At 45.8% G+C, this 24390-nt stretch overlaps 1 protein-coding gene across 1 annotated transcript in view; it reads right to left on the bottom strand.

Annotated features, from left to right (window-relative positions):
• Window positions 1-1136: 1136 nt before the first annotated feature.
• The window catches only part of LOC119974235 (IgGFc-binding protein-like), a 108383-nt gene continuing 85129 nt past the window's right edge, over window positions 1137-24390 (bottom strand). Inside the window, exons 19-30 of the mRNA XM_038813003.1 lie at window positions 23269-23839; window positions 22231-22430; window positions 21690-22070; window positions 19446-19732; window positions 16514-16782; window positions 15435-15554; window positions 14452-14636; window positions 12289-12449; window positions 10676-10924; window positions 8146-8305; window positions 6984-7086; window positions 1137-1432 (exon numbers count right to left, since the gene is read on the bottom strand). Coding sequence (XP_038668931.1) covers window positions 1347-1432; window positions 6984-7086; window positions 8146-8305; window positions 10676-10924; window positions 12289-12449; window positions 14452-14636; window positions 15435-15554; window positions 16514-16782; window positions 19446-19732; window positions 21690-22070; window positions 22231-22430; window positions 23269-23839 — 2772 coding nt within the window. The 3' untranslated portion in view covers window positions 1137-1346. The remainder of the gene's footprint in view (window positions 1433-6983; window positions 7087-8145; window positions 8306-10675; window positions 10925-12288; window positions 12450-14451; window positions 14637-15434; window positions 15555-16513; window positions 16783-19445; window positions 19733-21689; window positions 22071-22230; window positions 22431-23268; window positions 23840-24390) is intronic.

The raw sequence follows: 24390 nt of genomic DNA, 5'->3' as shown, positions 1-24390 counted from the left end.
TACAATTGTATTGAAGAACCTCAAGAGTGCAAATTGATCTGAATAGACAACTTAAATACCTTTGCACTATTTGTAATGACCATTTTGAATTGTCTGTAATATTTCTTTGATTGTATCGAAGCACCTCAGAGAGCTTATACAGAGAAATGTGAATATAATTGCACTTTGTGTAATGGCCATTTTGAAATGTTTGTAATGCTCTTTCAGATATTTGTCGATTAAGGTATATGTTTAACAACAAAAAAAATTACTCCGGTATTTATCACCAAAATGGAAACAAAATCACAGTGACATACATTGATTTTCATTCATTACTTTTATTCCCATCCCATCAATATCACCTTATATTTCTGTTGCCGAGAAACTTTGACTCTGTTGTCATGGGAGTGTCCCTTCAAGAAATGTTATTGGCTTCTCACATGACTTCAGTGATGTTATTGCATGGATGGAGCTGGGCTGTGGCTGTGGGAGTTAGTTTCACTTTCTCTTTGGGTTTGAACTGGTTTTGTTCTGTACAGGTTGAAAGAAGGTTTTTTTCTCTACCTGCATTTTAAATCTGGTTCCAGACTGCTTGATAACCTGAAAATAAATAACTGTTTTCTGGAAGAAATTCATGCCTGCTGTCTTGGAAAGTAAACAGGAGCATCCACACCAGGTCTTGGGTGCTGTGTGCTGGGCCACACCTTTGAAAAGGGGGTACTGGTTTATGGGATCTTGTTATTAAATTGGAACAGCTAAAGGGGGAATTTATTAAGGGTTATACACAAAGTACTGTAGCTGTGTGGGGTATCTATGTTGTTAGTTGATAAAAATGCTTACTGTGTGTGTTTATAAAAATGTTAACTAAATTCTTGAATAAACTTTGTTTTTGATTAAAAGTGCTTAAGGCCTCTGTTGAATAACACCTGAAAGGCAGACCTTTGTCCTCATCGCAACAAAAATCAATAAACAGTTGTAGGTCAGGTGGACTCCATGATATACTTTGGAGTTTTCTAAACCCTGGCCCATAACACTGTCCTAGTTTTATGTTGAATATGATGGGTTTGAAAATCAATCATTTCCAGTGAATAATATTGAAAATAAGTTGAAATGTCTGTAATCTGTTTTAATTCATAAAACAAAGACACCAACAATTCTCTGGTTGAATTATATTTATTGAGGAGAATAATTATTCAAGAGGAAATCACAATAAAGTTTACATCATATTTGAAACCACAAGCCTTTTTAACGATTATATCAATATGAAAATAAAGGGGATTGTTGCATTAATGATTGTTGCAGTAGTTGATCATAACGACATGCAGTTTTGGTTTATTCGCAAAGAAGCCAATGGCATTGCAGCAATATTACTGCAGTAATAGGGCACTCAGGAAAAAGCAGACGATTGTAATTGTAGAGATTGAAATCTGTTGGCTGGAATCAGAAACCTCCGCTGCAGAGAAGAGGAAAATGAAATGTTAGGAGCTGCGCAGAGAGAAAGTCACCATAACGACAGATTATTAATTAACGGGAGAACACTTGAATCATCAGCATGGGAAAGTTATTCGGCCCCTTGGTTCTGGTCGGCAGTCGATGTGATTGTGGCTTCAGCATAATTTCCCCTCTGTACCCTCCTCACTTCCCTCCCATAAACATTGACTCCCTCGTGTCTCTAACCCGGTCTTGAATAAGTCAATGATCCAACATCCATTACTTTCATCTGGATACATACGAGTTTGTCCACTTGGGTAACAAAAACAAGAATCATAGAATCACTGCCGTTCTGGAGGAGGCCAGTTGGCCCATTGAGTCTGCATCAACCCTCTGAAAGAGCGCCCTACCTAGGCACCACTCTCCGTCGCCTCTGCAACCCCACCCAACCCACACATCTTTGAACACTAAGGGTCAATTCTATCATGGCTAATCCATCTAAGCTGCACATTTTTGGATTGTGGGAGGAAACGGGAGCACCCAGAGGAAACACACGCCGATATGGGGAGAAAGTGCAAACTCCATACAAACAGTCCCCCAAGGTTGGAATCGAACCCAGGTCCCTGTGCCACCTGTAAGGGCAGATTATCATAGTGGCTATAAATTAGAAGAGGGGAATGTGAACTGGGTGTCCTCATACACCAATCACTGAAGGTAAAGCATGCAGGTACAGCAGGAGGTAAAGAAGCGAACTGGTATTTTGGCCTTCATAGCGAGATGATTTGAGTACAGGAGCAGGGATGTCTATCTGCAATTATACAGAATAATGGAATAGTGTGTGAAATTCTGGTCTTCATATCTGAGGATGGATGTTCTTGCTATAGAGGGAGTGCAGCAAATGTTTACCAGATTGATTCCTGGGATGGCGGTACTGACGTACGGGGAGAGATTTAAATCGGTTAGGAATGTAGTCTCGGTGCTAAAGGGATCAAGCGTTATGGAAAGTGGGAGTGGATACTGAATTTACATGCTCAGCTATGATCATATTGAATGGTGGTGCAGGCTCGAAGGGCCGAATGGCCTACTCCTTGACCATCTGAGGATACGGGGTAGACCATTTAGGACAGAGATGAGGAGAAATTTCATCACCCAGAGCGTGTTGAGCTATTTGAGGAATTCGCTAGCACAGGAAGTGCTCGAGGCCAAAACATTGTATATTTTCAAGAAACAGTTAGATATAGCACTTGGGGCAAAGGGGACTAAAGGATATGGGTAGAGAGTGGGATTAGGCTCTTGATTTGGATGTTCAGCCATGATCATAATGAATGGCGTAGCAGGCTCAAAGGGCCGAATGGCCTGCTCCTGCTCCTATTGTCTATGTCTCTATGCTCTGTGTGGAAGGGAAATTCCACAGACGAACCTTCTTCAGAGTGAAAAGTAAATCTCCTCATCTCTGTATTAACTGTGCGGCCCCTATTTTTAAACCCTTTCCTTGAGTTCTCGATTCCCCCACAAGAGGAAATATCTTATGAGCATCTACTCTGTCAAAGCTCCTTCAGGGTCCTACATGTTTCAACAAGATCAACTCTCATTCAACTAAACTCCATTGGATACAGTCCCAGACTGTCCAACCTTTCCTCACAAGATAACACTCTCATCCCAGGATCCAACTGTGTGCACCTTCTCTGAACATAAACAGCACACATTGCAAACCCTTCAACCCTGTCAAATTTGAATTTCTGATGTTTTTGTTGCAAATGTGCGATTGGTCAAGGGCAACATTGCTCAGGTGAAACTGGATTCTTGGTTTTCGGATCTCCAGCATATATACAAAATAGTATGTTTTTTATTAGTTCAAACAATGTGGGTGGCATGGGCTAGGACAATGTTTATTTTTTAATTTAGAGTACCCAATTATTTTTTCCAATTAAGGGGCAATTTAGCATGGCCAATCCACCTATCCTGCACATCTTTGGGTTGTGGGGGAGATACCCACGCAGACACGGGGAGAATATGCAAACTCCACACGGACAGTGGCCCAGGGCCGGGATTCGAACCCGGGTCCTCAGCGCTGTAGGCAGCAATGCTAACCACTGTGCCACCGGGCTAGGACAATGTTAATTGACCATCCCTAATTGCCCTTCAGAATGTAGTGATGAGCTGCCTTCTTGAACCGCTGCAATCCTGTGTGGTGTAGATACACCCACAGTGCTGTTAGCGAGGGTGTTCTAGGATTTTGACCCAGCGACAGTGAAGGAACGGCCGATATATTTCCAAGTCGGAATGGTGAGTGACTTGGAGGGGAACCTCTAGATGGTGGTGTTCCCAGGTATCTGCTGCATTAGATCTTCCAGGTGGTAGTTGCAGTGAGTTTGGAAGGTGCTGCCTAAGAAGCCTTGGTGAGTTGCTGCAGTGCACCTGTTGGTGGTACACACGGCTGCTACTGTGTGTGGGTGGTGGAGGGAGTGAATATTTAGGGAAGGGGTGCCAATCAAGCATGGTTGCTTTGTCCCGATGGTGTCGAGCTGCTTGATTGCTTTGGAGCTGCAATCACCTATGTAAATGGAGAATATTCCATCTTACTCCTGACATGTGCCTTTTAGATTGTGGACAGGCTTTGGGGAGTCAGAAGGTGAGTTACTCACTGCAGGATTCCCAGCCTCTGACCTGCTCTGGTAGCCACACTATTTATATGGGTGGGCCCAGTTCAGTTTTTGGTCAATGGTCAACGTCAGGATGTTGATATTGGGAGATTTAGTGATGGTAATGCCACTGAATTTCAAGGGGTGATGGTTAGATCACTCATGTTGGAGATGATCATTGTCTAATACTTGTGTGGGGTGAATGTCACTTGCCACTTGTCAGCCCAGTTCTGAACATTGTCCAGGTCATAGAGGTTTACAGCATGAAAATAGGCCCTTTAGCCCAACATGTCCATGCCACCCAGTTTTTACCACTAAGCTAGTCCTAATTGCCTGCATTTGGCCCCTATTCCTCATTCTCCATCTTTCCCATATAACTGTCTAAATGCTTTATAAAAGACAAAATTGTACCCGCCTCTATGACTGCCTCTGGCAGCTCATTCCGGACACTTGCCCCTCTGAACCCTTTTATATCTCTCCCCCTTCACCATAAACCTATGCCCTCTAGTTTTAGACTCCCCTACCTTTGGGAAAAGCTGTCGACTATCTCCCTCATCTATACCCCTCATTATTTTATAGGCCTCTATAAGATCACCCCCAAGCCTCCTACGCTACAGGGAAAAAAGTCCCAGTCTATCCAGCCTCTCCTTATAAATCAAACCATCAAGTCCTGGTAGCATCCCAGTAAATCTTTTCTGTATCTTACTAGTTTAATAATATAATTTCTGTAATAGGGTGACCAGACCTGGACACAATAGTCCAATAGTGGCCTCACTATTGTCTTGTACATCTTCAGCAATACATCCTAACTCCTGTATTCAATGTTCTGACCAATAAAAACTTCTTCACCACCCTGTCCACCTGTGACTCCACTTTCAAGGAGCTATGAACCTGTACTCTTAGATCTCTTTGTTCTAAAACTCACTCCAACACCCTACCATTAACTGAGTAAGTCTTGCCCTGATTCGATCTACTAAAATGTATTACCTCATATTTATCTAAATTAAACTCCATCTGTCATTCATCGGCCCACTGGCCCAATTGATCAAGATCCCGTTGCAATCCTAGATAACCTTCTTCACTGTCTACTATGCCACCATCTTGGTGTCATCTGCAAACGTACTAACTACACCGCCTAAATTCTCATCCAAGTCATTAATATAAATAACAAGTAACAGTGGAGACAGCACTGATCCCCGAGGCATACAGCTGGTCATAGGCCTCCAGTTTGAAAAACAACCCTCTACAACCGCCCTTTGGCTTCCGTCATCAAGCCAATTTTGTATCCAATTGGCTACCTCGCCCTGGATCCTGTGAGATTTAACCTTATACATCAACCTACCATGTGGTACCTTGTCAAAGGCCTTGCTAAAGTCCATATAGACAATGTCAACTGCACTGCCCCCATCTATCTCTTTGGTTAATCCTTCAAAAAACTCAATCAAATTCATGAGACATGATTTTCCATTCACAAAACCATGCTGACTGTCCCAAATCTGTTTTTGCCTCCTTAAATGACTGTAGGTCCTATCTCTCCAAACACCTTCTAACAACTTACCCACCACAGACGTTAGGCTCACTGGTCTGTGGTTCCCAGGCTTTTCCCTGCAGCCTTTCTTAAACAAAAGCACAACATTTGCTACCCTCCAATCTTCAGGCACCTCACTGTGGCTGTCGACGATTCAAATATCTCTGCTAGGGGATCGCAATTTCCTTCCAAGCCTCGCACAACATCCTGGGATGCATTTCATCAGGTCCCGGGGATTTATCCACCTTGATGCGCTTTAAGACTTCCAGCACCTCCTTCTCTGTAATATTTACATTCCACAAGACGTCACTATTTATTTCCCCAAGTTCCCTGACAGTAAATACTGATGAGAAATATTTATTTAGGATCTCGCCCATCTCTTGTGGATCCACAAATAAATTACCTTGTAGACCCTTAAGAGGCCCTACTCCCTCGTTATTTTTTGCCCTTTATGTATTTGTAGAAGCTCTTTGGACTCTCCTTTGCCTCATCTGCCAAAGCAATCTCATGTAAACTTTTTGCCCTCCCGATTTCTCTCTTAACTCAACAACGACAACCTCTATACTCTTCAATGGATCCACTTGATCCCAGCTGCCTATGCATGTCATATGCCTCCTTCTTTTTGACCAGGGCCTCAATATCCCAATCACCAAGAGTTCCCTACTTCTACCAGTGTTGCCCTTCACTCTAAAAGGAATGTGCTTACCCTGAACCCTGATTGACACACTTTTGAAAGTCGTCCCTTTGCCTGCCAACAGACTCCCCCAATCAAGTTCCTGTCTAATACAGTACCATCAAAATTGGCCTTGCCCCAATTTAGAATTTTAACTTTTGGGCCAGACCTATCATTCTCCATAGCTATCTTAAAACTAATGGAATTGTGGTCACTGGTCCCAAAGTGATCCCTCACTAACACTTCTGTCACCTGTCCTTCCTTATTTCCCAGAGGACATCAAGTTTTGCGCCCTCTCTAGTCAGGCCATCCACATACTGAATGAGAAATTCCTCCTGAATACACAACAAATTTCTCACCATCCAGGCCCTAATTCTATGGCTTCCCAGACAATGTTGAGAAAGTTCAAGTCACCAACTATTATCGCCCTATTTTTCTTGCAGCTATCTGTAATCTCCTTACATATTTGCTCCTCAATGTTCCGCTGACTATTTGGGGGCCTGTAGTACAATCCTATCAAAGTGATCACTCCCTTTTTATTTTTCAATTCTACCCTTTTCAGGTCTTGCTATGCAGCTGACTGGAGCTGACCAAGTTAACGTATTTGTGAGCAAACTCATTATTTCAGGGCAAGGCGTCCTGGACAAATTGGCGATTGTTGAATGACAGGTAAATATTTTCCATCCATGTTTCAGCCTCATGCAGCATCACGTTTAAACTGGTTACTCACCTGAATTACCTGTATCAACGACAGCGTGATCTGCCTGGAAGGGACCACCAGTAAGGACACTTGTTTGGCTTCTGGGCTGAGCATACCTTGCTGCGGGACAGCTCTGGATTCAAGACAAAAGGTTCATTTTAATAGCAATTCGACCTGACCTCCAACAACTTAATGCTGAAATGCAACGTTTCAAGATGCACTTTTATGAAATGGAATGATTTTTTTTGTAAAATATAAAATTCTCTGAAATGAAAGGATTTGCTCCTCGTGGAAGGCACCCTCAGTGTCCGAGTTCTGCACCTAGCATTGGACTCTTACGAAAATTTATGTGTGGGGTATTTGGAATAGGGGCTAACATTTGCCAAAATCATCTCAGCTGAAATCTTTAACTCTGGAAAATTCAGGGCTGCATGTTTTAAATCTCTAGTCGAAGATTAGGCATTCACTGCACCGGCATCCTCAAACACTCATCCTCTGCTGTCCTCTAGTCTTCGTTTGCAGATGAGAACTCTCCAAGCCTCCCATAATCTTAGTTGGCATGGAGGGGACAGGTTGTGGCAGACTGATCCATGCTCCAGTCTGGTGAAGGAGATAGACCACTAACTGAGTGGGCGCACTGGGATGAACTAGCGGCACCTAGTGGGGGATCGATTGTAGAACACAAGGTGGCATCTCTTTGAACTAACTGAGGTTTGTGTCTCAAGAAATTGTTCCAAAATATGGAGTTGGAAGGGTCATATGGTGACTTGTCATCCTGCGGATCAACAGAACATAGAACATAGAACAGTACAGCACAGAACAGGCCCTTCGGCCCTCAATGTTGTGCCGAGCCATGATCACCCTACTCAAACCCACATATCCACCCTATACCCGTAACCCAACAACCCCCCCCCCCTTAACCTTACTTTTTTTATTAGGACACTACGGGCAATTTAGCATGGCCAATCCACCTAACCCGCACATCTTTGGACTGTGGGAGGAAACCGGAGCACCCGGAGGAAACCCACGCAAACAGGGGGAGGACGTGCAGACTCCACACAGACAGTGACCCAGCCGGGAATCGAACCTGGGACCCTGGAGCTGTGAAGCATTTATGCTAACCACCATGCTACCCTGCTGCCCCAACAATTAATAAATTATTCCCCGGGGAGGAAAATGGAGCTGAACTTACCGCTGAGCATCGAGTGGTTTGGAAATTGCAGAGTTGTATTTGGCAATGCACGTAGAGCTGGTTCACATCGCCAACAAATTTAAACACAGCGAATGAGAAACGACCAATAGGGGAGACGCCACTTTCTGCTATTTGCACCTCGCTTAAAGTATTCGGGCACCTGTGATAAATAACACGTTAAAAATAACTAATGCAATGTGTTATGAAATATTGTACACTGAAAATGATTTGATTCTGGATAAGGAATCTTAGGGCACAGATATAGAACATAGAACAGTACAGCACAGAACAGGCCCTTCGGCCCTCAATGTTGTGCCGAGCCATGATCACCCGACTCAAACCCACGTATCCACCCTATACCCGTAACCCAACAACCCCCCCTTAACCTTACTTTTTCTAGGACACTACGGGCAATTTAGCATGGCCAATCCACCTAACCCGCACATCTTTGGACTGTGGGAGGAAACCGGAGCACCCGGAGGAAACCCACGCACACAGGGGGAGGACGTGCAGACTCCACACAGACAGTGACCCAGCCGGGAATCGAACCTGGGACCCTGGAGCTGTGAAGCATTTATGCTAACCACCATGCTACCCTGCACACTCCTCCACACAGCCGCCTCATCGGATCTTCTATTCAGCCCACCGAGTCTGTGCTGTGTTTCTCAAAGTGAAGACCACTGGATGGAAATTCCGTAGCATCTTCCCAATATTCTTCATTAGCTAATCAGTTATATCATCATGGAAACCCACAATGCAAAAGGTGCCCATTCAGCCCATCAAGTCTGCCCTGGCCACCTGAAACAGAACCCCACAAGGCCCACTCACCCCACCCTCTCCCCTTACCCCACCTAACCTTTTGGAGACTAAGGGGCAATTTAACATGGCCAATCCACCTAACCTGCACATCTTTGGGCTGTGGGAGGAAACCGAAGCACCCGGAGGAAACCCACGCACACATGGGGAGAATGTCTGTGTCACCCAAGGCCGGAATTGAACTCGGATTCCTGGCGCTGTGAGGCAGCCGTGCTGACCACTGTCCAGGGGAAACAAATAACTGGTTTCATCTCCCCATCAAGTAGATCCAGTTCATTAAGATATTGGTGGAAAAAGAAGATTTACGAATTGAGTAAAACAGAGATGTAAAAAAAATAAGATTTGGATAAAATTAAATGAAGGATGGAGTTCATCTGTGTGAAGGGGCTTTTGTTAATCGAATTAGTTTAGCAGCAAGTGTTTAACTAAGTGACTGGGGGGTGAACAATGGCGAATAGAAATAGGTATTAGAACTGTAGAAGAGGTGACTTCAAAGTGGAGAGTGAAGAATAGAATTCACATTTCTCTGCCAAAAACCTGGTCCAAGGTGTATTGAGATAGAAGAACAACAAAGGAGCGAAATAATATATCCATAGCAGAGTTAACTGGAGACAGTGGGAGATAATAAGACAGAGAGAGAGAGAAGAATAGGTAGCCAACAGGATTCTCCCAAGAAACTACAGAACTCCAGTCTAAAAAATGTTAGTTTTTACATGCCTCAGAGATCAACTATGCTGAATGAATCATAGAATCAGGCCATTTGGCCCATCAAGTCAGCAATGACCCTCAGAAAGAGCACCCTACCTAGGCCCAATCCCCACCCTATCCCCGTAACCCCACCTAGGGGCAATTTAGCATAGCCAATCCACTTAACCTGTACATCTTTGGACTGTGGGAGGAAACGGGAGCACCCGGAGGAAACCAAGGCAGACACGTGAAGAATGTGCAAACTCCACATAGACAGTCACTTGAGGTTCAAATTGAACCCGGGTCTCTAGTGCTGTGAGGCAGCAGGAAGAAAGAATCTTCCAATGCTAAAGATAACACATCAGTGGTAACGATCGGCCGGTGTTAACTCACAAAAGTTATAGGGCGTGGATGTTGTTTTGGGATGAGGGACATTTCAGGAAGGCAGATGAATGGGAATGGAGTTAATCTCACCAGATAGTGTGTGTGTGTGTGTGTGTGTGTGTGTGTGTGTGTCGTCATTATCACAGTTAAATTGTCTTGTACGATTCTTTCTTTTGAGTTAATAAATATTATTTTATGATTGATCACAACAAGACTGGACTATTCCTCACTCGTTTGCATATCTTTTCTCAGTGTGCCGAAATGAAAATACAGACCACTAAGAACCAATGTCCAAATGGCCCTCCTGGGTCATCAACGGGTTCTTAACAGGTTACCCAGACAGGGCAACAACAAAGTCGGTTAGTAGCCTGTCCACTTGAGAGTTTCCTATCCACCACAAAGTGAAAAACGGGCATCTCCTGGATTAGAGAACAGGAAGTGTGCAAGATCCATCCTTTAATTCAAAAACAACAGAGACATTTTGCATATTCCCTCATGATTTTAATGTACCGGCAGGTCACAGAGCAGGGTGAACCGGAGTCAAGGCTGGAAAGTGAAATGGGGGATTTGAAAGGGTCAGAGTAGAGGGAGTTAGAGAAATAATTCCAGTAAATACAGTATTGATAAAATGGTGCATACTCACTGATTGCTTATCAGGCTCCATCTTCTTTGTGAGGAAGGGTTGCTCACTGGAGTTGTCCAACAGCTATCCAATGTTAACACAAATTGATCGGGGTCTATTCCGGAGGCACGGATTCCAATGTAAACTCTATCGTCTACACTGAGTGTCACTGGAGTCCGAGTGAAGGTCTCTTGGTACTGTGGGTCACGGTACATTATCATCACCACTTCATATGTCCCTGCACCTTCTGGCAATACCACGTTTACAACACTGTTGAATGAAGTAAAACACATCAGCTTTCCAAAAACCCACTAAAATATTCCCAGAATGTACTTTGAACAACACACAATATTGAATGTGGCCTGTTAAATATACCATTAACTCTTGGAACTTTCGAAGACGGATTTTATGTTGTACTGATCTGGAATAATCCAGCAATCACAATGCTTTCCATAGAATCCCTACAGATCAGACGGAAGCCATTCAGCCCATCGAGTCTGCACCAACCCTCTGAAAGAGCACCCTACCAGAGCTCACTCCCCTTACCTGTTGCCAGAACCAAACCCAACCTTTGGACATCAAGGGAAAATTTAGCGTGGTCAATCCACGTAGCCTGCACATCTTTGGACTGTGGGAGGATGCTGGAGCACCCGGAGGAAACCCATGTGGACATGGGGGAACGTGCAAACTTCACACAGGCTGGAATTGAACCCAAGTCCCTGTGCTGTGAGGCCGCAGTATTAACCACTCAGCCACTGTGCTTTGTTTTGCTTGCAGCTAAGACATCTGCAATAAGTATTCCATAAGACATTGAAGCAGAAGTAGGCCATTCGGCCCAGCAAGTATGCTCTGTCATTCAATTAAATCATGAATACCATAATCCTATATCTGACCCTTGAAACTCACAACAAACCCAATTTGCTTTGATGTTCCCAACCGTTCGGTCGAAGTCAGATCAAGTTGGAACAGCAGACTTCAAAAGAGTAGCAATGTTTAGAAGGGCGGACCAGAGGATAATGGAGGAAGAGACAGGAGAAACATTCAATTGTGGGCGATGTTTCTAGCAAATCAATGCAGTCGTCACTCGTGCAGATAGAAAAGCGATTTGCATCAAAAGAATCAAAGTGTTGAACATGTGCCTGATCAATTTACCCAGCGATATAGGGAGGCCGTGCTCACACGTGCAACACACATGTTCTTTAATCCTCAGGTAGTCAGAATCAACAGTTTGCCAAAAGTCGGCTCCACTATTTAATGAGATCATGACCGATCCCTTCTGATCATCCTCAACTCCCACTTTCCCGCCTTATCCCCATAACCCTCGTTTACCTGACTGATTAAAAATCTGTCTATCTCAGCCTTGAACATTTGATTGTCAAGGAGGAAAGCATCATTTACAGCTGATACCTGGCGGAGTGATATTACTCCTGCAGCATGTAATGAGTGCCGGCTGCTCAAGCCTAGCATGAGCTGCCTGAAGACAAGCTCACCTGGTTAGATGGGATTCTGCCTCCAGTCCATAATATCCACCCCAATGGGGGAAACTCCACTGATTTCATGCTGCTCTTACATAATGGGGTACCTATCAATGTTCAGGTGATTTGTTTGTGGATTAAAGATGGTAAATTCCTTACCTTTGCACCACATTGTCCGAGGCGAAAAAGGATACATTCATAGTCAGAGGGAATGCGCATGAGAATTCCAAAGAGATGGTCCGATTGCGAGAGACAATCCCATGATCTTCAATAATCGACGCTCGAATAGTGTTTGAGCGATTAAAGTGGGTATTGTTTACCTAAATATTAAAAAAAATAACATTCATCAATCAGGGTGAACAACCATCGGAAAAACATCAGCTGTCATCAATTCCCTCAGTTGGTTTAAGAAGCTGAAGGAGAGTAGTTTCCCCCCCCCCACCGCCCAGTAAAGGCTTCATTTTCATTACACCCCACACAAGGTCAGATAGAGGACAGTGAGCTGGACAATATAACTGCCCCATCCTGGAGCAACATGGAGGCTGTGGAAATTCAGCTTGCATGGAGCTCAAATTGGGAGGACAGAGCATTGATGGTCTGTTGTTAGACTCTCCACCCCTTCCCAATCCACACCTCCATCCCTGTTACCACATCAGCATAAGACGTGGGAGCAGATAGGCCACTCGGTCCATCGAGTCTGCTCCGCCATCCAATGACTGATCTGATATCTTTAATCTGAAAGTTGCCACCCAGGTTGAGAGGGTTGTTAAGAAGGCGTACGGTGTGTTAGCTTTTATTGGTAGAGGAATTGAGTTTCGGAGCCATGAGGTCATGTTGCAGTTGTGCAAAACTCTGGTGCGGCCGCATTTGGAGTATTGTGTGCAGTTCTGGTCGCCACATTATAGGAAGGATGTGGAAGCATTGGAAAGGGTACAGAGGAGATTTACAAGAATGTTGCCTGGTATGGAGGGAAGATCATATGAGGAAAGGCTGAAGGACATGAGGCTGTTTTCGTTAGAGAGAAGAAGGTTAAGAGGTGACTTAATTGAGGCATACAAGATGAACAGAGGATTAGATAGGGTGGACAGTGAGAGCCTTTTTCCTCGGATGGTGATGTCCAGCACGAGGGGACATAGCTTTGAATTGATAGATATAGGACAGATGTCAGAGGTAGGTTCTTTACTCAGAGAGTAGTAAGGGCGTGGAATGCCCTGCCTGCAACAGTAGTGGACTCGCCAACACTAAACGCATTCAAATGGTCATTGGATAGGCATATGGACGATAAGGGAATAGTGTAGAGGGACTTTAGAGGGGTTTCACAGGACGGCGCAACATCGTGGGCCGAAGGGCCTGTACTGTGCTGTAATGTTCTATGTTCTATGTTCTATGATGTGATAATCCTCAACTGCACTTTCCCGCCTTGTCCCCATAACCCTTGGTTCCCTCACTGATTAAACATCTGTCTATCTTACCCTTGAACATACATAATGACCCAGCCTCTACAGCTCTCTGCGGTAAAGAATTCTGCAGATTCACTACCCTCCAAGGGAAGAAATCCCTCCTGGTCTCGGTCTTAAATGGGCAAGCCCCTTACTCTGAGATTATGTCCACTGGTCCTAGACTCTCCCACAAGGGAAAGCAACCTCACAGCATCAACCCTGTCAAGCTCCCGAGAATCCTGTCTGTCTCAGTTAACTCACCTCTCACTCTTCTAAACTCCAATAAGTCCAGGCCCAACCTTCTCAACCTCCCCCCATAAGAAAATTTCTCCATACCTAGGACTAACCCAGTGAACCTCCTCTGGACTGCCTCCAATGTCAGTATATCTTTCCTTAGATGAGGAGACCAAAATTGTTCATGGTATTCCAGATGTGACCAAAGATGTTCGCAGTATTCTAGATGTGACCCAAACTGTTCACAGTATTCCAGATGTACATTCTCCATCTGCCTGTGACTCCAGCGCCCTGTTCCCACCCAACAGGAACTCATTGGTTCATTTCGGGTGATGCTTTCTCAGTGAAATTGCAGCATCATTAAAAGATGACAAACTCGTGTTTGGGTTATACTCTCTGACTGAAAGACTTTCAACGTGAATATTCTCTGCAAGTCAATCCCGAAAAGGTTCAGAAAAACATTCCTTTGCATCTTGTATGACTGGTGAAATAAATTTATGAATTGAGAAGGAAGTGACACAAGGGCAGCCTGCGCTTTGATTCTGGAGTTTTGAAAGACAAGTTTCACTTTTCCTGATATGCGAGTAACAGACAAAATGTTTTTACAAAGTCTCCACTTTTCACTCTGAGCAGCTGCACACATAGATACCTTGAGGTTGGAGCCACAAAATCGCCTGCTTGAATCAAAGTGAAAGACCAGCCTTCCATTGGTGACTTGTCCGATACAACTGGGGTCATTGAGATGGAAATAACGGGTGTGCCAGCCATCATTGAACAACAAGCAGCGCGACAACGAGATCTCACTGTTATTGCCGTTACACGTCAGTCTGTAGTCTGTAATCAGAAAACAATTGCCATCAACAAATTACAAACTGGAGCCGGGATCTGTATTAATTCTATCCACATGGTAGGCGGGTTTCCCTTGGCTGAGACGGAGGGCAGACCAGACCAGAGTGAATGGTGGAGGATGGAACAAGCATTCATTACCGATCTCACACGGAGAGGAACATCTTGAACAGAATGGAACAATGTGATTGAAGTCACGGTTTGTTTGACATGGGAGGAGGCAGAAAAACTAAACTAAATTGGCGCAGAAAAATCGTGGCGATGGATAGTGATTAAACGTGACTGAAAAATAGGTAAATTTCCATGTTGTCATTGAATTTTGTTGCCGACAGATTGTACCTATGGGTGACGAGATACCATGGCAACTGCTAAACATTCTATAATCAGTCTAATTTTTAAAATATGCATTAAATATTGGACAAGGGATGGTGGAAATTTTACCCCAAGCCGCACTCCATCCCAACAAGGAAATATATCGGCCGTTTCTTCACTGTCACTGGGCCAAAATCCTGGAACTGCCTCCCTAACAGCACTGTGGGTGTACCTATACCTCAGGGACTGCAGCGGTTCAATGTGAAGGCTCAGCCCGCGGCGCTCCCATCCCGTAAACAAAAAAAACGAGGTTTAATGCAGAGTTTGATATGTTGTTAAATGATCTGTGCCAGGCTTTCTGTTATTGTATTAACCCTGGGACATGGGAAAGTTTACCCATTTATTGCATAAAAACTTCCTGTAGGAATAAAAGTGAGAGCGGTTTACAGGCCGTGTTTGTTGCAATAGTCTTACCGTAGTTATTATCCTGTGTGGCACCACTTACACCGTCACAAAAACATCCAAAAACCCCTCTTTTTTCTCCGCACCACTCATGCCCCAGACACAACTGCTCCTCACATGGGTGCTGTGAAGCTGGAATAAAGAACAGACTATATTGTTACACAGTCCATTCACTCGCCAGTGCCCTCATTCAAACAGATCTGGCAAGAGGGCTCTCGCCATTGGCCAAACACAAATTTTAATTGGAATTGTGCAATTAATATTAACCCTGACGTTGTGCCTCCTGCTGCAGGTTGAGAGCTATAATTGCTGACAAATGGACAATGGATGATGGAAGTTCAGAAACCAAGGAGGGGGAAAGGATAGTGTTCAGCAGGTGATGTGTATTGGCCGACAACTGTCGACCCTTAACTCAGCCCATCTGGACCCCCGAGCTCACCTCTGAGAGACAAGGCTCCAGCCGTAGTGCCAGCACTTTGGTAAGTAACTTAACGTACGCATTAAGAGTGAAATAGGTCGGTATGACGGGCACTCTGTCGGGTTTTTGTTCTTTCTTGAGAATCGAGGAGATTGAGGCCTGAGCAAGAGTAGAGGGCAACAAAGCCCAAGATAAGGAATATTAAATATATCCAGAAATAGGATACCAACTGTTCGGCAAATGTTTCATAAAATTTAATGTTAAAGTGATCCATGTCTGCGGCTTTACCTGTCTGCATCAACACAATGCATTTCATCATTTCCTCTATGCCCAATGGGGAATCCAACTCTTCGCTCCCCTTGCCAGGTGGGATGGATAAGTTATCCATAAATTCATTCATATGGGTGGCATGACGGCACAGTGGCTAGCACTGCTGCCTCACAGAGCCAGTGACCCGACTTCAATTCCAGGCTTGGCTGACTGTGCGGAGTTTGTATGTTTTTCCCGTGACTGCGTGAACGTGTGGTGGGGTTATGAGCACATGCCGGGGGGTACGCCAAGGTCGGGTGCTCTTACAGAGAGTCGGTATAGACCTGATGGGCTGAATGGCCTGCTTCTACACTTTAAGGAGTTCTATGGTTTTTTGAACATTAAGTAGCAAATGTATCCTTACGACAGTTTCGACTGGCCTGCCAGGAGGGAATCGACACCCCTTGAACATTGCAAGCCTTTTCATAAGCTTTGATGGCTCCACACAGCATCAGGTTGTTTGTTCCGTATAGACACAGATCATACACACAAGCTGTGTAATAATTCATGGGATCCAGGTGCAGGTGACAAACAGCAAATGGTCCAGTCTGATTGAGGATTATTGAACAGAGCGATTGGAACTGGGCAGTCTGGGGACAATTGACTTCCACATTCCTATTGTCATCTTCACATCTACAAAGAGAAATCCAATAAACAAGATGACAGTAAACAAAATGTCGCAGCATTTATCAAACTCTCATTCAGACACAAACTTTTGCTTACTCTTTCTCGGAAATGTAACATTTACAAACAGTTAGTAACACTGAGTATCTCCAGCACCATCAACAAGGACAATACCTGAACACAGTGTTCATCATTCACACAGTGTCTGCGAATCACTGTGAAGATTAGACGGACAATTTAGAGGCAGTTTTACTCTGTATCTAATTCTGTGCTCTACCTGTCCTGGGAGTGTTGGATGGAGACAGTGGAGAGGGAGCTTTACTCTGTATTTAACCCCGTGCTGTACCTGTCCTGGGAGTGTTTGATGGAGTCAGTGAAGAGGGAGCTAACTATACTTTGTATCTAGCCCCGTGCTACACTTGTCTTGGGGGTGTTTGATGGGGTCAGTGTAGAGGGATCTTTACTCTGTATCTGACCTGTGCTGTACCTGTCCAGGGAGTGTTTGATGGGGACAGTGTAGAGGGTTACTCTGTATCTAACCCCGTGCTGTACCTGTCCTGGGAGTGTTTGATGGAGTCAGTGTAGAGGGATCTTTACTCTGTATCTAACCCTATGCTGTACCTGTCCAGGGAGTGTTTGATGGGGACAGTGTAGAGGGAGCTTTACTCTGTATCTAACCCTGTGCTGTACCTATCCAGGGAGTGTTTGATGGGGACAGTGTAGATGGTTACTCTGTATCTAACCCCGTGCTATGCCTGTTTTGGGAGTGTTTGATGGGGACAGTGTAGAGGGACTATACTCTGTATCTTTACCCCGTGTTGTATCTGTCCTGGGAATGTTTGACGAAGACAAGATGGCTTGGTTTATTATGGGGGCCGCTCATTATGAGGTAAGAATGCAATTAGGTTTGTTGCTCTTCTAACTGAATATTTCAGCCAAAGTCCTCACCTCGGGTTTTGGTGACATGTTGTCCAACGGCAATGGAAGTCCTGCCCTTTTTTTTTACTCATTTACGGGATGTGGATGCCGCTGGCTGGGCCAGCATTTGTTGCCCATCCCTAATTGCCTCTTGAGTAGATACTGGTGAGCTGCCTACTTGACCTTTTTCTTCATTTCTTAAGTACATTTAGAGTATCCAATTATTAGTTTTTCCAATGAAGGGCCAATTTAGTGTGGCCAATTCAACTAGCCTGCACATCTTTTGGTTGTGGGGCTGAGACCGATGCAAACACGGAGAGAATGTGCAAACTCCACATAGGATCAAACCCGGGTCCTCAGCGCATGAGGCAGCAGTGCTAACCACTGCACCACCATGCCGCCCCTAGGAGGTGAGTTACTCGCCGCAGGATTCCCATCCTCTGACCTGCTCTTGTAGCTATAGTATTTATATGGCCGATCCAGAGGAGTTTCTGGTTAATGCTGATCCCCAGGATGTTGACAGTGGGGCATTCAGTATTGGTAATGTCATTAAATGTCAAGGGGCGATGTTCATGACCTTACACTTGTGTGATGCAAATGTTACCACTTGACAGCCCAAGCTTGGATATTGTCCAGATCTTTCTGCATTTGGACATGGACTGCTTCAGTGTCTGAGGAGTCGTGGATGGTGCTGAACAATCATCAGCAAACATCCACACTTCTTACCTTATGACTGAAGGAAGGTCATTGATGAAGAAGCTGAAGATGGTTGGACCTAGAACACTCTCCTGAGGATCTCCTGCAGTGACGTCTTGGAACTGAGATGATTGACCTCCATTCACCATAACCACCCTCCCTTGTGCCAGTTATGCCTCCAACCAGTGAAGAGTTATGCCCTCATTCCTATTAACTCCAGTTTTACTCAAGCTCCTTGATTCCATACTCGGTTAAATGCTGCCTTGATATCAAAGGCGGGTTCTCTCACCTCACCTCTGGAGTTCAGCACTTTTGTCCATGTTTGAACCAAGGCTGTAATGTGGTCAGGAGCTGAGTGACCCTGGCAGAACCCAAACTCAGCACCCATCAGCAAGTTATCACTGAGTAAGTGCTGCTTGATAGTACTGTTAATGACTCCTTCCCTTACTCTACTGATGATGGAGAGTAGACTGATGGGTTTGAGTTGGCTGGGTTGGATTTGTCCTGTTTCCCATGTACAGGACACATTTGGGCAATTTTCCACATTGCCGGGGAGATGCCAGTGTTGTAGCTGAACTGGAACAGCTTGGCTAGGGGTGCATAAGTCTTCAATACTATTGCCGAATTTTCAGGGCTCATAGCCTTTGCAGTACCCAGGGCCTTCAGTCATTTCTTGATATCACATGAGTGAATTGAATTGGCAACCTGACGGACGATAAGGGGACAATGTTGGGGACCTCCGGAGGAGACCGAGATCATCCACTCAGCACTTCTGACTGAAGATTGTTGCAAATGCCTCAGCCTTGTGTCTTGCACTGGCATCTTGTGCTGGATTCCTCCATCATTGAGGATGGGCATATTTGGGGGGCTTCCTCCACTATTATTTACGACTGGATCTGGCAGGACTGCAGAGCTTAGATCTGATCTGATGGCTGTGGGAATGTTTAGCCCAAATGACTCTTCAAGTCAATGGGTAGGTCACAGCCTCCGGTGTGTGTGCTCAAACATCCCCTGATCTCTGAGAATTGTGTATCTACTGACGCACGCCAAACCCTTACCTCAAATCACTTCTCTCTGTTTTCCAAGAATTTCCAAATTCATTGTCGCTCCTCGCTCTTTGACCCGTGGGCAGGACCTTGTCGTCCGTCAGGTTGCCATTAAAATTGCCACACATCCCACACAATCTGTTGGCGTACTCTGGCCCGACTCTCACCAGCACAATGCTCCGTCCATCGTAATGCACCTCGACATTGTTCACTGCATCGACCACAATAAAACCATCCACGTGGGAGATTGTGGCCAAAGAGGGGATATTGTGGGGGGTCAAAACAGTTGTTCCATTGATCTGAAAATACAAAAGTAAGGCCAGCCTCGGTTGACTTGTGTTTTTCTTAAAATTGCAAACAGACAATTCAAAGAGGCCATTCACCTCCTGACCAAACTGCAGCTAATCCCACGGCAGCAGAGAAAATGTTTCTGCAGCAAATTATAGTTAGTGGAGGATAGTTATGAAGAAATAATGGGCGGGATTCTCCGGACTGCTAGCTGCATTTCCCTGCGCCATGCGCCCCCACCAGCACCGGGATTCTCCGTTCCTGCAGCCGGCCAATGGGGTTTCCCATTGTGGCCACCCCACGCCGTTGGCAAACCCGCGAGCATTGCCAGCGGATCAGAGGATCCTGCCGATGGAGAATTCCGCTGAATGTATCTTGACAGCTCTGACCCCCACACGTTTCCAACATTATTCTGACCTTGGAGGGAGCACCGTGTATGCACAATAGCCTCTTATACCCGGGGATTTCGAAGGTTAACGTGGGGGGGGGGGTTTGATTGAAACATTCAAGATATTAAGGGGAAACAGATAGGGGGTGATAGTCAGAAACAATTTACACTTGTTGGCAGGAGTCCCGGACCGGGCTGACTCTAAAATTGAGAGGCACCCCTTTTAGGAGTGAAATAGGAAACAATTATACACACAGGCAGGGGAATGATTGGAGTACTCAACAACTGATCAATTGTTAATTTTAAATCTCAGATTGAGAGATTTCTGTTTTGCAAAGGTTCACAGTGAATGGTAAGCAGACACAAGGGGGCTGAATGGGCCTCCTCCTGTTCCTGTGGAACAGGATCGAGGGGCTGAATGGGCCTCCTCCTGTTCCTGTGTAACAGGTTCATCGGCTGAATGGGCCTCCTCCTGTTCCTGTGTAACAGGATTGAGGGGCTGAATGGGCCTCCTCCTATTCCTGTGTAACATGCCAGAGGGAACTGAGTGGGGCTCCTCCTGTTCCTGTCTAACAGGCCCTAGGGGAGCTGAATGGACCTCCACCTGTTCCTGTGCAACAGACTGAAAGGGACCGATTGGGTCTCCTCCTGTTCTTGTTCAACAGGCTGTCGGGGGGCTGAATGGACCTTTCCTGGCCCTGTGTAACAGACTCGAGGGGGCTAAATGGACCTCCACCTGTTCCTGTGCAACAGACTCAAAGGGACCGATTGGGTCTCCTCCTGTTCTTGTGCAACAGGCTGTCGGGGGGCTGAATGGACCTTTCCTGTTCCTGTGTAACAGACTTAAGGGGGCTGAATGGACCTCCACCTGTTCCTGTGTAACACACTCAAAGGGAGTGAATGGGTCTCCTCCTGTTCTTATGTGACAAGCTCGAGGGGGGCTTAATTGGCCTCCATCTGTTCCTGTTTAATTCTTCCGATTCAGATTCTGATTCAATCTCCATTTGAAAGCCTTGATTAAATCTGCCTCCTCTTCCCCTGATCCTAACCACTCGCTGTGTGAAAATGTTTCTCCTCGTGTCACCGTTGCTTCGGTCACCAATCAGCTTCAATCTGTGTCCTCTCTGGTTCTCGATCCCTCCACCAATGGAACAGGATTCCCTCCCTTCTCTGTCCCTGACCCCCATCGTGACGTTGAGCACCTCGATCAAATTTCCTCTTGACCTTCGGACAATAGAATTTCTGTGGTGCAGAGAAGATCATTTGGCCCATTGATATTGCACCATCAGAAATGCCACCGCACCATAACTCCATAACCCACCTAACCTGCACATCTTTGGACTGTGGAAGGAAACTGGAGCACCCGCACGAAACTCACTCAGACACGAGGACAACGTGCAACCTTGACAGACAATCACCCAAGGTCGGAATTGAACCCGGGTCACTGGCGCTATGAGGTAGCAGTGCTAACCACTGTACCACCATCTGGCCTCCAATTTGAATATCTCAGATCCATTTCCCGAGAATGAATATAAATCGCTGTATCAATGAATAGCTACCGTAGCCGGAACAAAACTCACCAGTACACCTCTCCCGTTCTCTATGGTGATGTGAACACCCAGGAGGTAGACATGTACACGGGACACAAAGGACACCAGGTTGTTGCGGCGGTGCTGGTTCTCCGCAGTCACTCGGAACCAGGAAACTGATGAAGGGTTACAAACTTTGGCAATGTCATAGTCACATGTTCCCTGGAAATGAGCCAATGCACCGTCAAAGGTCAGATAGTGCGGGTTGCCAGTAACGGTGCAACTTGGGAAGGAGCTGAAGCAGCCTCGCTGGCCCTTCCTGGTGGTACATTCCTCAGTCCGACCGCAGCCAGCAGGGACACATCTGACGTCGCCCCTCCCAAAACACTGGCATCTGGATCTGCAGTTGTCTGTCAACACTGCCTCTCCTACCTGCAAAGGAAATCCAGCTCTCGGTTAATGTCAGCGGCATTTCTTCAATCTATTAAATATTCTCCAGTTTCGCATCATTCACTGACTCCCCTGCCCCCCACCCCTCAGCTCCTCGCCGTCACCAGCAGCGGCGCCACCTTGCGGTCAGCTGTGAACCTACCTTCAGGTACACACCATTGTGGAAACATCCGCACTGGTTGGGGGAGACACAGTTGTCTCCGCTCCTCAGGTAGCCATTGTTACAGAAACAGCCCTCAGAACATCTCAGATCACAGGATGACGAGACAGAGACATTGACACAATTCCCATGACATGGATTCCCACAAACCTCAAAATGACTGTTTTCAGGGCAGCGGACACCTGGAGAAAAAGACAGGAAGAGAAAAGCATGGACATAAGATTATAGGAGCAGAAGGAGGCCATTCCGCCTAACGTGTCCTCGCCCCCAAAGGAGCATCAAAGATTACGCCATTTCCCTACCGTTTCCCCGTACCCCTGCACATTGTTTCAGTTCAAATAAACATTTAATGCTCACTTGAGTGCCCATATTGAACCTCTCTCCACCACACTTACAGGCAGAATATTCCAGACACCAACCACTCACTGTGTGAAAATATTTATTCTCGCATCACATTTGCTTCTTTTGCAATTCACTTTCATTGGTTCCCTCTCGTTCTTGATTCTTTTATGAGCAGGAACAGTTTCTCCCCATTGACTCTGACCAGCCCCGTGACGATTTTGTAAATCTCGATCATATCTTCTCTCAGTCTCCTTCTCTCCAAGGAGAATAGTCCCAACTCTCCAATCTATCCTCATTACTGAAGATTCTCATCCGTGGAACCATTCTTGTAAACCTCCTCTGAACTCTCTTGAATGTGTTCACATCCTTTCTTAAGTACGGAGCCCAGAACTGTGCACAATATTCCAGCTGGGGTCTAACTGGTGTCTTTTATAGGTTCAGTATAACCTCCTTGCTCCTGTACTCTCAGACCCTATTAATAAATCCCAGAATACTATCTGCTTTATTAACTGCTCTCTCCACCTTTCCTGCTACCATCAATAATCTCTGCACAGATACACCCAGGTCCCTCTGCTCCTGCTCCATTTAAGGATGTTACAGGCTGAATAGTGTTACCCGGACATTGAACAGAAACTTGTGACAATGATTAGGTTGATCTCTCCAAACACATTTTCTCACCACAGCCTGTTACATTTCTCCAATCTTCGATCGAGACACCTCTTCTCTGACACTCGGCTGCGTAAGATTCAATGGCCTGACAGAGTGTCTCGTGCATTCCGGCCAATGCGCACAGATCAAAGACACAGTTTTCAGAGTACGTTGTTGGGCTCAGCACCGAGTGACATTGGCGGAAAGGCCCACGGGTGTCAGTCAAAACCCCGCAGGAACTTTTTGAGGTGTAGACACGGCGATCAGCTTCGGTGCACAAGGGGCTGGGCAAGCCGGGATCATCCGTGCACGAAGCTCCAGAGGTTGCTGTTTTCCAGCTGTTCCCAAATGCCGAGGCTGTAGGCAAGGCGGTGTCATTGGGGGAGAGGAAATCGTCAGCCCTGTCACCGTTGAAGTTTCCGCACAGTCCACACAGAGAGCCGGAGTAGATGCTGGGAACCGACACCACGGCGTAATGGTTCCAGTCATAGGAGACACGGAGGCCAAAATCTGTCTGCAGTAACGCAGCTGATCCGCTTTGGGAAAGGGTAATTTTCCCAGATTCTAACCTCACTGGCAAATTAAAGGCCTCACCATTTACCTGTGAACATGGAGACACAATGAGAAACTGAGTCAGATGTGGAAATATATGATCAACTAATTAATCCCCTGCAGTGAAATGTCTGTGTAAATCATCCTGAAATCTGCCATTAGTCTGGTCAGACTTTCAGAGAAATCAATCTCTCTGAACTACACTGCCTCGATTTTGTACATACAAACTGGACAAACTGGGTGCAGCACTCTCCTCCCAGTGGTCTAGGGAGCAGCTGGTGAACTTTCTCTCCTGCAAGTTCTAGCAGCAAAGGATGGAGGTCTCAGAGACCTCAGAGGAGCTGCTGAGGGCGATGCTGATGAGCAGTCAAAAAAGGCTGAGGGAGAAGCTAGAATATCTCGATAACTGCTCCAGGAGACAAAATCACCGGATTGTGGAGATCCCTGAGGGTATTGAAGGAGTGCAGGGCACCAAGTATGTGGTGAACATGTTGGAGAAGCTGATAGGGAGGGGGTCTTTGACTGTCCTCTTGAGGTGGACTGAGCGCACAGGGCGCTGAGGTGGAGGCTGCAAGCGGGGGAACCGCCAAAGGCGATGGT

The sequence above is a fragment of the Scyliorhinus canicula genome, chromosome 12 (assembly GCF_902713615.1).
Source record: "Scyliorhinus canicula chromosome 12, sScyCan1.1, whole genome shotgun sequence".
Lineage (NCBI taxonomy): Eukaryota > Metazoa > Chordata > Chondrichthyes > Carcharhiniformes > Scyliorhinidae > Scyliorhinus > Scyliorhinus canicula.
Note: the sequence above shows the minus strand (reverse complement) of the source record. Positions and strands in the feature narration are given on the sequence as shown.